General features: G+C 37.4%; 1 protein-coding gene across 1 annotated transcript in view; it reads left to right on the top strand.

Annotated features, from left to right (window-relative positions):
* The window catches only part of OSTM1 (osteoclastogenesis associated transmembrane protein 1), a 40,859-nt gene extending 25,659 nt beyond the window's left edge, over nucleotides 1–15,200 (top strand). The window contains exons 4-6 of the mRNA XM_006075354.4: nucleotides 1,671–1,835; nucleotides 4,766–4,931; nucleotides 13,120–15,200. Coding sequence (XP_006075416.1) covers nucleotides 1,671–1,835; nucleotides 4,766–4,931; nucleotides 13,120–13,175 — 387 coding nt within the window. The 3' untranslated portion in view covers nucleotides 13,176–15,200. The remainder of the gene's footprint in view (nucleotides 1–1,670; nucleotides 1,836–4,765; nucleotides 4,932–13,119) is intronic.
* Nucleotides 15,201–16,474: the final 1,274 nt, after the last annotated feature.

Below are 16,474 nucleotides of genomic sequence, written 5' to 3'. Positions count from 1 at the left end.
GTCCAGTTCTAACTGTTGCTTCTTGACCTGCATTCAGATTTCGCCCTTGACCCCCAGACTGGCTGGAGCCAGAGGTCTCCAACTGTCTGCTCTCCTGGCCCCATGTGTTTTTCAGAGGTTCGAGCTATCCTCTTCCCCCGTTTCTTTGGAGGACTGCCTGTCTGGTTTGTGGTCAGCTGCCTCTGCCCATCACTCGAGCTCAGATAAACTGCAGCTCCCCCTTTTGGAGTTACTCAGAGCAAAGAAAGACCCATGGACAGATGGACATGATAGCCACAAGGTCCTCAGAGGAGGGCATGCTGGCTTTGGGGTCAGTCATGGTTCTACTTGCCCTTGGCAGGGCTGGTGATATTATCCATGTTTATCTGTCTGATAAATTCCTAGAAGTGAAATTGCAATGTCAAAAGATATGTACATTTTAAGTTTTAATATAAATGACAAAATTATACTCCTCTATCAAGGCATTAGGCTCAATTTTTGATTGAACATATTTAGGTAAATGTACGTTTGTTCTATGAAAAACAGGCAATGGGCTATTTCTTGTGGCAGAACTGAACAGAGACTGAGTTTCTCTGTCGGATGGTGAGGGTAATGTTGTAGAGGCTCCATCAGCTTGATTTCTGTAACTTTTTTCTTTTTTCTTTCATTCCAGCAGTCAGTTAATGTTATTTCTTCAGGCTCCAAGGTAAAGAATAAATGGAATAGAAAACAAAAGTGTGAACTGTTTAGCAAACTTGTTCTTGAAATAATAAGTGTTAGTACTAGAAGTAGAAAAGGTTAAGATCCACTAACATTGTGTCTTATACCCATTACCTTCATTTCAGGTTATACAGTTCATTGGTATTAGTCCCTTTTTGTTGACCAGAAAGGCCTGGATTGTAAGCCTTGGGGTAAAGTGGGTTGAGGAAGGAATGTAGTTTAGGTGCCTTTTCCTTGTTCATCAATAAAGTCCTCTTTGTCTCAATAAGGTAGACTTCAGTGTTCACATTCAGTACAGGCAGGGGCATACTTGAGGCAATGGCACCCCACTCCAGTACTTTCGCCTAGAAAATCCCATGGACGGAGGAGCCTGGTGGGCTGCAGTCCATGGGGTCGCTAGAGTCAGACACGACTGAGCGACTTCACTTTCACTTTTCACTTTCACGTATTGGAGAAGGAAATGGCAAGCCACTCCAGTGTTCTTGCCTGGAGAATCCCAGGGACGGGGGAGCCTAGTGGGCTGTCTATGGGGTCGCACAGAGTCGGACACGACTGAAGCGATGCAGCAGCAGCAGCAGCAGGATAGATAAGGGTAGATGTATAAATGACAAGATAACTTAGGAAATTTTTGGTATGTAGGTATCATTAATTTGGTGTATGAGCTAGTGTTGTTCTCAGTTAACAGTGGCTAGTGCTGTCGTTCTCAAAATTCAGGGGCAACTAGAAAGTGCCAAACATTTTGCTATATGTTATACATCAGTCTTTATTCCTCGGGCCTGTAATACAGGTAAGGGTATCCTTACTTTATAGGTGATAAAACCAAGGCTCACAGTGGTTTAGCAACCTTCCCCACATCACAGCTCAGCACTTTAATGCCTCTATTATTTCTTCTAGGAAATTTAATTAAAATTCAATGTTTAGTGTGTGTATTACAGGCGTAACGTGTATCACATGTGCCTTTGACGTTTTAGGGGAGCGCACACAGTCTTCAGTTAAGAAATTATTCAGAAGTATGCAAAAACTGTCGTGAAGCATATACAACTCTGAATAGTCTGTATGGTGAAATGCAAAAAATAAATGAACGTGAAAGCAAGGCTGAATTTGGAACACATTTATGCATTGACGTGGAGGATGCAGTAAGTACTTTGCTTGTGAAACAGTATATGTTTTGCAGTGTTGAATATGCCTTCTGTTATTATTAGAATCTGCATATGCTGTCTTCAACCAGAAATAACTAGTTGCTAAGTAGTAAGTTTTAGAATATCCTGATATGTAAGGCTAAAATGGAAATTAATCAGATGCTTCATCAGCAAGTTGATAATTTAGTATATTTGGTACTTTTTATTAAAGTATAGTTGACTTACAGTATTATATTAGTTTCAAGTATACAACATAGTGATTTAATATTTTTATTGATTATACTCCATTTATACATCTTGTTTTTTAAATTTGATGATGAGTGTCATTTTCAGAGGTATGGGTATTGTTAGATGTTTGCATTTTAGTTTCTTGTGCACTTGTTACTAATTCAGGAAGTCTCTAGGTTTTGTTATTACGTGTTTCTGAAGCCATTCCTCAATTACTTCCTATCCTCTTGCTTTATTTCTTTGTATCTATTACCATCTGAAAAAGTTTTGTTTCCTTATTTGCAGTCTTTCTCTTCTTACTAAAAAATATAAGCCTCAGGAGGACAAGGACTTCATGTCCTTTTTTGTTCACTGTTCAGCTTTCTAGGATAGCACCTGGCAAATAGCAGGCCCTTAGTAACATGTATATAAGTTGAATGCTGCTGCTGCTAAGTCACTTCAGTCGTGTCCTACTCTATGCGACCCCATAGACGGCAGCCCACGAGGCTCTGCCGTCCCTGGGATTCTCCAGGCAAGAACACTGGAGTGGGTTGCCATTTCCTTCTCCAATGCATGAAAGTGAAAAGTGAAAGTGAAGTCGCGCAGTAGTGTCCTACCCTCAGCGACCCCATGGACTGCAGCCTTCCAGGCTCCTCCATCCATGGGGTTTTCCAGGCAGGAGTACTGGAGTGGGGTGCCATTGCCTTCTCCATAGGGTGAATGAATGGTCAGCAAAAACTCTTCTCCATTGAATAGCCTGCCTTTACATGGGGTACCACTAGATGGCGATCATGCCTTTTTATGGGAATGTGATACCTGATTATTGAAGTGTTAGAAGAAATTGAAAAATTATTGGCAAAAAGCAGATAATTTGTGGTCAAAATTGGTAAACGTAATGTTTGAGAATGATGAGTGTGAATTATAGCAGCTTGAGATGAACATAGTGTATCAGTAATCTTTAGAATGGTAAAAAGCACTTAATATGGATGTACCATGGGGATTTTTGTTTGTTACTGCTGTTCCTTGGAGAAGGCACTGGCACCCCACTCCAGTACTCCTGCCTGGGAAATCCCGTGGATGGAGGAGCCTGGTAGGCTGCAGTCCATGGGGTCGCCAAGAGTCAGACACGACTGCGCGACTTCACTTTCACTTTTCACTTTCATGCATTGGAGAAGGAAATGGCAAGCCACTCCAGTGTTCTTGCCTGGAGAATCCCAGGGACGGGGGAGCCTGGTGGGCTGCCGTCTATGGGGTCACACAGAGTCGGACATGACTTAAGTGACTTAGCAGCAGCAGCAGCTGTTCCTGATGTTTAGAATAGTCAATACTTGGCTTTCTAGTAGGTTCCAAGTAAATAATAAATATCTTTTAAAAAAAATATAAAAGAATTTGTATATTTTTAAAAGAATTTTTATATTCTCTTTAAAAGAATTTAAAAGAAAACTTATCCTCCAATAAAAGAGAATAATAGTCTTTAATTATTTTAATAAAGAAAAATGAATATTGGTTCTATGACATAAGTTGAATTACAGAAGAAATCAACATGACCAACCTATTCTAGAACATTCATCTTGCAATAAGCAAAAATTACAACAAACTTACAAGGCACCATTTGTAAACTCAATTAAAATTGAGGCAGGAACAGTTTTCTACATTAAATTTGGCAGTTTCCTTATATCATTTAGCCTGTTTGACAGAAATCATGAGCTCAACAAATGCGAGGTACAGCAGCCCCTAAGTGTATTTAAAGCATGCTGCTTGTTAACATTGTCTAATAAGGACTTCGCAGGTGGTACTAGTGGTAGAGAACCCAGCTCCCAGTGAAGGGGATAGATACAGGTTTAATCCTGGGTTGAGAAGATCCCTGGAGGAGGGCCTGGCAACCCACTCCAGTGTTCTTGCCTGGAGAATCCCCATGGACAAGAGGAGCCCTGCAGGCTACAGTTCATAGGGTCACAAAGAGTCCAACATGACTGAAGGGACTTAGCACACATGCACACATTGTCTTAATAAAGGGTCTGTGACTCATTAGATACTACCTACTTAAAAAATTACTTGCCGTGAGTATGAATCTTTTGTAATATATTAAATAAGAGATTAAGCATTTCATAGATATCATGTCTTGAAGAGAAGCCTTTTGAAAAAAGAGACGCCTTATAAAGTTGATATTTTTATTTCCATTGTAAAAATATTGTAACAAGCTCAGTGAAATTACATAGATAACATATGAAAAAAAATTTTTGTTTTTGTGACACTTCCCCCCCAGTTTTATTGAGGTATATTTGACAAATAAAATTGTTATATATTTAAAGTATACAACATGATGATTTGATCTACACTGTGAAAGAATTCCCAGAGTCAAGTTAACATTTATCACCTCACATAGCTACCCTTTTAAATATTTTTTAATGAACGAAGCACAGTCTAACTATATTTCTGTTGATGCAAGTTTTGTGTTTGAAGTCTATGAAAGGTTGAAATTCTTTGGACAGTATTATGAATTTTGAATATGAGATTTTTGTATGGGTATAAATTTATACAATGACTAATTGTGAACCAGCTTATTTTCCTACAAAAAGAAATTGTCCTCAACTGTTAATAATTTTTTAGGGATGTATATTTAGTCTAAATTCTGGGTTCTTGTTATTAACAAAATAATTATATGAATTTGAAGACAAATTAAATGAAAAACAGAGTAACAGTATTTGTTATTGTTTCAGATGAATATTACTCGGAAACTCTGGAGTCGAACTTTCAACTGTTCAGTCCTTTGCAGGGACACAGTGCCTGTAATCGCTGTTTCTGTGTTCATTCTCTTTCTACCTGTTGTCTTCTACCTTAGTAGTTTTCTTCACTCAGAGCAAAAGAAACGCAAACTCATCCTACGTAAGTTTCTTTTTACGATTATTCTTTTATTTAGATAAAAACCTGTATTTAAAAAAAAATCTAAGCCTGCTTTAGAAATAGTATATACTCTGAGAGCTCAAGGTATATTAGCTTGAAACAGCTGTCTTCTTCAAATTTTACAACTCTGTTCACTAATGGAAGAGATGTGTAAGTTTATAAGTGAGTTTATAATCAAACTTTAATATACAGTATCTTTCAGAAGCTTTAGTTGAGAAAGCTCGATTCCCCAGAATAAAGTTGACAACAACAGAGCAATAGCAACAAAGGCTTTGCAAACCTGAGATAGCCATAATAGGTAAATAAATAGTAGACCACTTTTAGGCCCATTTGCAGAACTACCCATGGCAGAACCACCAGACAAGCAGCAGGTGGTAGGGAGAAACTGTAGCTTGCACAGAGAATGTTTATGAACAAATTGGAATTGTAGTTGCAAAAAAGTTATTTGACATATGGCATATACTCAGTATGTATTAATTCCTTTCCTTTCTCCCTATCAAATAGGGCAGAGCAGAAAAAGCACTAACTAGAAGGTTTCAACTAGCCAAAGAAAAGTGACTTCCAAGTCTCATATGTTTCTTCTGTATTATCAGAGTGAAAATATGGGCTTATCACTGAGTAGTTTTAGTATTTCTAAAAGAGGGTATTTTCTAGAGAAAAACATCAGGCTTTTTTTCTTTCAAATATTATTCCTAGTCTAGGAACCTATGATATAAAATTTTTTTCCCTGTAAATCTTTTTCTGGCATTTCTTCATGATTTATCTAACTTCACTTCTAATATATCTGACTTAAAAAAAAAAAAAGATTACTTGTAGATCAGTTTGCACAATGCAGAGAGTCTTTATCATGGGTGTATTTAGTAAAGTATTTTGAAGATTGTCAGAATTTTGTAAATATGTCATAAGTCAGTCTTAAAAGCATTTATTTAGAATAATAACAAAACATTGCAGAGACCTCACTGTTGAGAAACTATTTTTCAGGGCTTCATGTACCTTTAAGGTTTAGCATTGTATTTGCTTTGCAAATCTATTTAACGCTGCAGGAGACACATACTACTTCTGATCAGTGTCTTTGTTTGATTGGATTAAAGATTTACTGAGCATGGCCCCTGTCAGAACAAGACACAGTTTCCCTCTCAGTCAGTCTTTCCCATCAGGAAGCTTCCATAAGCCTCTTATCCTTATCCATCAGAGGGTAGACAGAATGAAAACCACAATCACAGAACTCTAATCAAACTGATCACAGGGACTACAGCCTTGTCTAACTCAATGAAACTATGAGCCATGCTGTGTAGGGCCACACAGGATGGACGGGTCATGGTGGAGAGTTCTGACAAAACATAGTCCACTGGAGAAGACAATGGCAAACCACTTCAGTATTCTTGCCTTGAGAACCCCGTGAACAGTATGAAAAGGCAAAAAGATAGTACACTGAAGGATGAACTCCCCAGGTCAGTAGGTGCCCAGTATGCTACTGGAGAACAGTGGAAAAATAACTCCAGAAAGAGTGAAGAGACAGAGCCAAAGCAAAAACAACACCCAGTTGTGGATGTGACTGGTGATAGAAGTAAAGTCTGATGCCATAAAGAACAATATTGCATAGGAACCTGAATGTTAGGCCCATGAATCAAGGCAAATTGGAAGTGGTCATACAGGAGATGGCAAGAATGAACATCTACATTTTAGGAATCAGTGAACCAAAATGGATTGGAATAGGTGAATTTAACTCAGATGACCATTACATCTACTACTGTGGGCAAGAATACCTTAGAAGAAATGGAGTAGCCCTCATTGTCAACAAAAGAGTCCGAAATACAGTACTTGGATGCACTCTCAAAAATGACAGAATGATCTCTGTTCATTTCCAAGGGAAACCATTCAGTATCACAGTAATCCAAACCTATGCCCCAACCAGTAATGCTGAAGAAGCTTAACTTCAACAATTCTATGAAGACCTTCAAGACCTTCTAGAACTAACACCCAAAGAAGATGTCCTTTTCATTATAGGGGACTGGAATGCAAAAGTAGGAAGTCAAGAGATACTTGGAGTAACAGGCAAATTTGGCCTTGGATTACGGAATGAAGCAGGGCAAAGGCTAACAGTTTTGCCAAGAGAACTCACTGGTCATGGCAAACATCCTCTTCCAACAACAAAAGAGAAGACTGTACACATGGACATCACTAGATGGTCAAAACCAAAATCAGATTGATTATATTCTTTGCAGCCAAAGATGGAGAAGCTCTATACAGTCAGCAAAAACAAGACCAGGAGCTGACTGTGGCTCAGATCATGAACTCCTTATTACCAAATTCAGACTGAAATTGAAGAAAGTAGGGAAAACCACTAGACCATTCAGGTATGACCTAAATCAAATCCCTTACAATTATGCAGTGGAAGTGATAAATAGACTCAAGCAATTAGATCTTATAGAGTGCCTGAAGAACTATGGTCGGAGTTTCATGACATTGTACAGGAGGCAGTGATTAAGACCATCCCTAAGAAAAAGAAATGCAAAAAGGCAAAATGGCTGTCTGAGGGGGCTTACAAATAACTGAGAAAAGAAGAGAAGCTAAAGGCAAAGGAGAAAAGGAAAGATATATCCATTTGAATGCAGAGTTCCAAAGAATAGCAAGAAGAGATAAGAAAGCTTTGCTCAGTGGTCAGTGCAAAGAAATAGAGGAAAACAATAGAATGAGAAAGACTAGAGATCTCTTCAAGAAAATTAGAGATACCACGGGAAAATTTCATGTAAAGATGGGCTCAATAAAGGACAGAAATGGTATGGACCTAACAGAAGCAGAAGATATTATGAAGAGGTGGCAAGAATATACAGAAGAACTATACAAAAAAGATCTTCATGACCCAGATAACCACGATGGTGTGATCACTCACCTAGAGCCAGACATCCTGGAATGTGAAGTCAAGTGGGCCTTAGGAAACATCACTACGAACAAAGCTAGTGGAAGTGATGGAATTCCAGTTGAGCTATTTCAAATCCTGGGAGATGATGCTGTGAAAGTGTTGCACTCAATATGCCAGCAAATTTGGAAAACTCAGCAGTGGCCACAGGACTGGAAAAGGTCAGTTTTCATTCCAATCCCAAAGAAGGGCAATGCCAAAGAATGCTCAAACTACCGCACAATCGCACTCATCTCACACGCTAGCAAAGTAATGCTCAAAATTCTTCAAGCCAGGTCAACAGTACGTGAACCATGAACTTCCAGGTGTTCAATCTGGATTTAGAAAAGGCAGAGGAACCAGAGATCAATCAAATTGCCAACATCCGCTGGATCATCGAAAAAGCAAGAGTTCCAGAAAAACATCTATTTCTGCTTTGTTGACTATGCCAATACCTTTGACTGTGTGGATCACAACAAACTGTGGAGAATTCTGAAAGAGATGGGGATACCTGACCACCTTACCTGGCTCCTGAGAAATTGTAGGCAGGTCAAGAAACAACAGTTAGAACTGGACATGAAACAACAGACTGGTTCCAAATCGGGAAAGGAGTACATCCAGGCTGTCTATTGTCATCCTGCTTATTTAACTTACATGCATAGTACATCATGAGAAATGCCAGGCTAAATGAAGCACTGGAATCAGGATTGCTGGGAGAACTATCAGTAACCTCAGATACGCAGATGACACCACCCTCATGGCAGAAAGTAAAGAGGAACTAAAGAGCTTCTTGGTGACAGTGAAAGAGAAGAGTGGAAAAGTTGACTTAAAACTCAACATTAGAAAACAAAGATCATGGCCCCTGGTCCCATCACTTCATGGCAAATAGATGGGGATACAATGGAAACAGTGAGAGACTTTATTTTGGGGGGCTCCAAAATCACTGCAGATGGTGATTGCAGCCATGAAATTAAAAGACGCTTGCTCCTTTGAAGAAAAGCTATGACCAACCTAGACAGCATCTTAAAAAGCAGAGACATTACTTTGCCAACAAAGGTCCATCTGATCAAAGCTATGGTTTTTCCAATAGTCTGTATGGATGTGAGAGTTAGACTATAAAGAAAGCTGAGCACCAAAGAATTAATGCTTTTGAACTGTGGTGTTGGAGAAGACTCTTGAGAGTCCCTTGGACTGCAAGGAGATCCAACCAGTCCATCCTAAAGGAGATCAGTCCTGACTATTCATTGGAAGGCCTGATGCTGAAGCTGATACTCCAATACTCTGGCCACCTGATGTGAAGAACTAACTCATTGGAAAAGACCCTGATGCTGGGAAATATTGAAGGTGGGAGGAGAAGGGGATGACAGTGTCTGAGATGGTTGGATGGCATCACCGACTCAATGGACATGAGTTTGAGTAGGCTCCGGGAGTTGGGGATGGACAGGGAAGCCTGACATGCTGCAGTCCATGGCATCACAAAGATTTGGACATGACTGAGCTACTGAACTGAACTGAACAGTAAGAGTTCACCTGGTTGTACAAGTCACAAATCTTGTTGTCTCTTAATTTCTTTTAATGTCTTTCTATTTTCTTAATTCTTTTTCTTTTATTTCCCCATTCCCATATTCACTTCCCCACTCCTTTAAATTCATCAGCAAATACTGCCAGCCCTATTTCCAAAAATATATCTTAAATATATTGTCCCTTGTCAGCACTAATTCAGGGGTCCCTTGACTGATATCTGTTCATTAATTTCTTGACCCCCTACAATCCATTTTCCATATACCAGCTAGAGTGAATTTTTAAACACAAATTTTACCATGCTCCTCTCCCATTTGAAACCCTTCCTGTGTACCTGTTGCACCTAGAATAAAATACAAACTTATTCTAGGGTCTGCTCTCCAAGATGCATGTGATCTGCCTCCCATCTGCCTTCCTAAACTACTTGCATCCACCCTTCTCCGTACTCATGATGCTGTGTGTAGGTTTCTTCTCTCAGACACCAATTCATTCACACTGCCCTCCTTCCAAGGCTCTTACATTTGCCCTCTCCACTTTCATTGACTGGCTTCTTGTCATCCAGGTCTTAAGTCAAAGACCTAAGAGACCTTTTATGACCAAAGAAGATCTTCTATGACCATCTCCCCAACCTAAGAATACACCCTTCGTTTAGTTCTTATATATCATCTTTCTTTAATAGCATTTAATTGCTGTTTAAATTAACTTTTCCCCTTATTTTCTACCTTATTTGTTTGTCTACCCTGACTCAACTGTAAGTTCCATCAGAAAATGGATTTAGTTTATCTTGCTCACCACTATATCACCAGCATCTAGAAAGTACATCAGTTTAGTTCAGTCGCTCAGCTGTGTCGGACTCCTTGCGACCCCATGAATCGCAGCACGCCAGGCCTCCCTGCTGCTGCTGCTGCTAAGTCACTTCAGTCGTGTCCAACTCTGTGTGACCCCATAGATGGCAGCCCATCAGGCTCCCCTGTCCCTGGGATTCTCCAGGCAAAAACACTGGAGTGGGTTGCCATTTCCCTCTCCAATGCATGAAAGTGAAAAGTGAAAGCAAAGCCGCTCAGTCATGTCAGACTCTTAGCGACCACATGGACTGCAGCCTACCAGGCTCCTCCATCCATGGGGTTCTCCAGGCAAGAGTACTGGAGTGAGGTGCCATTGCCTTCTCCCCAGGCCTCCCTGTCCATCACCAACTCCTGGAGTTCACTCAGACTCACATCCATCGAGTCAGTGATGCCATCCAGCCATCTCATCCTCTGTCGTCCTCTTCTCCTCCTGCCCCCAATCCCTCCCAGCATCAGAGTCTTTTCCAATGAGTCAACTCTTCACATGAGGTGGCCAAAGTACTGGAGTTTCAGCTTTGGCATCATTCCTTCCAAAGAAATCCCAGGGCTGATCTCCTTCAGAATGGACTGGTTGGATCTCCTTGCAGTCCAAGGGACTCTCATGCTATTCTTTGGAACTCTGCATTCAGATACTTATATCTTTCCTTTTCTTCTTTGCTTTTCACTTCTCTTCTTTTCACAGCTATTTGTAAGGCCTCCCCAGACAGCCATTTTGCTTTTTTGCATTTCTTTTCCGTGGGGATGGTCTTAATCCCTGTCTCCTGTACAATGTCACGAACCTCAGTCCATAGTTCATCGGGCACTCTATCTATCAGATCTAGTCCCTTAAATCTATTTCTCACTTCCACTGTATAATCATAAGGGATTTGATTTAGGTCATACCTGAATGGTCTAGTGGTTTTCCCTACTTTCTTCAATTTCAGTCTGAATTTGGTAAGTTCATGATCTGAGCCACAGTCAGCTGCTGGTCTTGTTTTTGTTGACTGTATAGAGCTTCTCTACATGGCCCATAGTAAATGCTCAAAAATATTTGTGTAATAAAAGAACATTATACTTAAAGTTAGCAGTTCCTAGAGTGTGTTCCTCATAATTCTAGTCCTGTAAAATTCCTTTACATGACCTTCATAAGGTACCTGAACGTTAATTATATCCCCCAAACTTGACAATAGGACCTTTGCATAATACCTATTAATGTTTTTCAGAAGCATTGTTTAGGAATTAAATGATGAATTTAAGGAAATGTTAGCATAAGCAAATAATTCTTGTGCTATTACTTCATGGAAATTTTAATTTGCTTTTCTTTATGCTACCATTTTATACATTCCCATTCATCAAGTCCTGTGGGAATTAGGGATTTAAAAAGGAGCAAGGCACAATAGATGCCCTCAAAAAATATACTGACCATAATCCAGTCATCACAACAAATGTAGTAGAAGTGCATAAAGTGTGGTTGGACTGCAGAGAAAGAGAAGATGCACTTGGCATTAGGGATATTGGAATTTACCATTAAATGATCCCTGGGGTAGAATTTTGGATGATGTGGAGATTTATCAGATAGAGAATAAGGAAGCAAAGAAGTTACAGTTATATGTGGGTGTGTGCCTGCTAAATCGATTCAGTCCTGTCCTACTCTGCACCGCTATGGACTGTATCCTGCCATGCTCCTGTCCATGGCATTCTCTGGGCAAGAATACTGGAGTGGGTTGCCTTGCTCTCCTCCAGGGGATCTTCCCGACCCAGGGATCAAATGTGCATCTCCTGTGGCTCCTGCATTGTAGGCAGATTCTTTATCCCTGAGCCACAGGGTAATGGTTATATGTACTCACTGGTATTGCTACCTGATTGGTTTAATGAATTTGATAATTAGAAACTAGATTATATTTAATAATTAAAATTTTTAATTTCAAATTAAAATAATTATAAAATGATCAAACAACATAATTTAAAAATTTTTTTGATTTAGTTTGCTCCCCAAATCCACTGAAGGCTTAAGAAGGCTTTATCTTAGGTTGTTTTTTAGTTTAAGTTCCTTTTAAGTTTAGTCTGAAGCCATACACTGGTCTGAGGAAGTCATGTAGTCATCTTGCACTTTAGAGTAGTCAGGGGAGACCCTGATAGAAACTAGAATAGTCATTCTCATCCTTGCAATCAAAGTTGTCTGCAAAGCTTTCAAAAAACAAAAAGAAAAAGCACAACCAGATGCCTGAATACCACTGGAAACCTAAATCATAAGCAGAGATTCCTTAGTTATCCAGTGTAAGTTACCTTCATTATGGCATGATTGGTTTTAATTTCTGGAACATGAGAAACATGTTTAACTATAAGAACAAAACATATTACCTAGCCAATAACTATGATTTTCTCTATTAACTCTAATGACTCAGTCCTGTCAACACCATAGTCAAAATTGGTTGCATATATTTTATTAGCAGCCATTTATGTTTGTGCAATGTGTGTAATATCCAACTCACTTTGCTTTGTAAACTGTTTAAAATTTTTTTAAACATTGTCGAGTTCTTTCATTGAATTCTTTCAAGGAAACTTAGATTTGCATTTCTAGATTAGACTTCCAAATATATAGTTTTAAATTATACTTTATAGCACTTCCATTTTTTAACTAGAGTACTTTCACTTATATAACATATTTAAGATTGTAGGGTTCAGAATGACATAAATTGTCTGTTTTATTTGGTACTGCTGCTTACAAAGTCATGTGCTTCTAGCAAAGTTATGTTTTTGAGTTTAGTAGAAAAAAATAGATGTAGATTTAATTCTTATAAGATTGAATAGATTCAGATTCAAACACAGAATTAATAGATGAACACTATAGTTTACATAAAATAATGAATTATCATGTTTGGAGAATGAAATTTAAGTTAAAATATAATACTTTTTATTTATGTAGCGAAACGTCTCAAGTCCAGTACAAGCTTTGCAAACATTCAAGAAAATTCCAGTTGAAACCTACAGAATGGAGAATCAGCATCTTATCCCATGGATGAATGGTGGAAGACACAGCTTGGTCCAAAAGAAGATAAACTGTGATTTGACAAGTCAAGTTCTTAAGAAATGCAAGGACTTCAGATTTATTTTTAAATAAGAATTTTCAATTTTTCTTTCCTTTTCCACCCCATTTTTAACGGTTTGGGTATTTTTAATTTCCAGGCATAGCAATGTTGTCTATTTTAAAGTGTATTTGTTAAAATAACAAAAGATACAAGAACAATCTTTGTTTTGTTTTGTAGACATACTGTTACTGAGACTTCCTGATTTCCTTGGTTAACATAGTATGTCAAATAGCAAAGTTTTTGAAAACTAACAATTTAAAAATTAATCAGTTATAGCAAAGACTTTGAAAAAAATGTACTTGCCAAAAAGTAGCAGGTTCAAAGATTAAATTTCTCATCATTGCAGTGTTATTATCACATATATTTAATATGTCATATATTACAATTAATATGTAATTCCATCTCTAGTTTCCTTAAAGTCATTTTTGAAACCACTAAATTACAAACCTCCCAAACAATTTTTAGAACTGGGGAGGCACATTACATTTATCTTTGTAAAAAGATTTATGATAACTGGTTTCTTACTTGACTTTTATAAATAGTATTTTACACCTTATTTTTGCCTTTATTTCATAAGTAATTTGAAATCACTGGACTGCTTTATTATATTCAGGGCAAGATGGATTCTTTTTTATACCAGGGATTTGCATTGTGAAATATTAAGTTATTTGGCAATTTATAATTTATTACTATTTTAAATCAAATGTAGCATTGTCACACTGTATTTAAATTGTGATTTTTTTTTTAATAGGGATTTTTTCTTGGAAGATATGGGGAGTTTTGGAAGAAAGGAATAGGAGGCGTAAAAAAACCCTTTAAGATTCAGAAAATAGGGACCTGAGGGGATGCTCACTCTAAGACTATTGAATGGTTTATACTGCAGGCATGAGTCAGTAGAGTCTGATACAGAATGCAGTTCAGCTAAGATGATGCTTATTTTTTTCTAAATTATTAATATCAAATGAAGGTGATATATGATTCAAATGAAGTCAGATATTTCACAGTTGAAAATGAATTCCTTTTTGGAATGTTTATATAAACCTTTAAAAAAAAATTCAAAATTGTTCATGTTTTCTTCCCTCAGGTGTTTTAGTGTTTGGTGTTTCATTTGTTAATTCCTTCTCACAATCTTGGTGGAAATAGGTTTTCTTTCTTTCCTCTTTTCTTTTTTTTAGGCTTTGTTTTAAATGTTGAAAATATAAAGGCTGCTCTATATAGAAACGAGAATTTGCTTAATTGGTACAAGAATCTGAATCCCTTCATATACTGTAAAATGTTATTATAGAGAGACAAGATAATGTTTTTTATTATTTTTTTAAATGTTTACCATGTATACAGAGTGAAAGAGAAGGCCCACTCTTGGATGTGTAACATATCCAAAAGCTGTTACAGTTTTTCTAGTCTGCTGTGATCTATTTAAAATGTGCTGCTGTTTGTTCTGCTGTTACTGTTCAGGCTGCTAATGCTAATAGCACTATCTTGATTTGAAGTATATAGTTGAGGGCCATTGAAAGCAATCCTTCATTAATGCAGATAAAATCAGTTTACATGTGCAAAGTTACAAAATGGCATTTTCGATTCTGTAAGAAGTGACTCTTTGAGCACCTTTTAATATTATGTATTTCTGAAAACCCTGGCTTTTGGATATGGCTGCTCATAAGCACTTTACAAAAGAAAAGGCATCCCTTTAATATTTTTCTGGTTGAGTCATTGCTCTTTAGAAGTAGCATCAGCAATAGAATTCAAAAATAAGTATTAAGCACTATGCTAAAGTATGTAAATATTTCATTTGTAAAGTCATATTGAAAAATTCTTTGCATAGTTCTGAATTCTTAGATTCATAGTATATGTGTGTGTACCGGAATATCTTTAGTTTTTTGACACTCTGAAATAAAGGAAATAGCTTAAAGAAATTGAAGTGCTGTATTTGATTTTTAAATACTTCTTTTTTTTAACTTCAGATGTAATTGAACATCACATTTCAATTTTCAGGTACTGAGTTTCAATATGTACTTTTGAAAGTACATATTGGGACTTCCCTGGTGGTCCAGTGGTTAAGACTCTGTGCTTCCAGTGCAGGGGACACAGTTCAATCCCTGGTCAGGGAACTAAGATTGAACATACTCTGTGGCCAAATTAATTAATTTAAAAAGTACCATCTATCTTATAACTTTGCTGCAAATAAAAATGTACTTTTGGATGAAGATAATGATTTAGATTTGATAGGTAGAAATAACATCAGCTCTCCCACAGTGTGTCTCTATATCAATGAATAACAGAGTTTAGTTGGTAAATGTTACTTCTGTGGGACACTATTTTCTAATGTTTCACAGATGGGATCTATTTTCTAGTGCAGTGTACTCTCTATAAAGTGAAATGTTTTCCCAGAACGTAGGGGTTAGGGGAGCTGGCTTTCCTCATACAGTTGAAAATCCACATATAATTCCCCAAACTCAACTTCTAATAGCTCACTGTTGACCAGAAACCTTACTAATAACATAGTCAATTAACACATATTTTGTATGTTATATGCATTGTATACTGTATTCCTACAATAAAGTAAGCTGCAGAAAAGAAAATGTTATTAAGAAAATCATAAGGAAGGAAAATACATACATAGTACTGTCAATATAAGTTTATGTCATCTGTTTACAAGATGAATTGTCTGTCAATAATTACATCAGTATTGTCTCATATGGTACAAGACACTATAGATGTTATTTGTATTAGTAAAGATCCTGCATGCTACAACTAAAGATCCCATGTGCCATAACTAAAGACCCATATAGCCAAGAGAGTAAATAATGATAAAGAATAAATTATAGTGTTTCCAGAAGAAAACATGGAGATAAAAAATTTTGAAACTACAAATGGGAAGATAGGAGATACAGAGGAAACGGTGAGAAGATTTAATTAAAGTTCCTGAAGCAAAGGAGAGAGAAAAATGGAACAGAAACCATTTTTGAAAAGATAATAGCTGAGAATATTCCAAAACTGGTGAAAAACATTGTCACACATTAAGAAGTCCAAATAGAATTTAAAACAAACCCCCAAACCTAGTCACATTCATAGTAAATGAAAACTAAGGAGAAAATCATACAAACAGCTAGAGAAAAAAAGGCTTACCTTCAAGAGAACAGTAATTAAACTCATTGTTGGTTTCTCATGAGAAATAATGAAAGCCAGAAAGCA

This window comes from Bubalus bubalis, chromosome 10 (genome assembly GCF_019923935.1).
Source record: "Bubalus bubalis isolate 160015118507 breed Murrah chromosome 10, NDDB_SH_1, whole genome shotgun sequence".
Classification (NCBI taxonomy): domain Eukaryota; kingdom Metazoa; phylum Chordata; class Mammalia; order Artiodactyla; family Bovidae; genus Bubalus; species Bubalus bubalis.
This window is presented reverse-complemented; position numbering and strand designations above follow the sequence as displayed.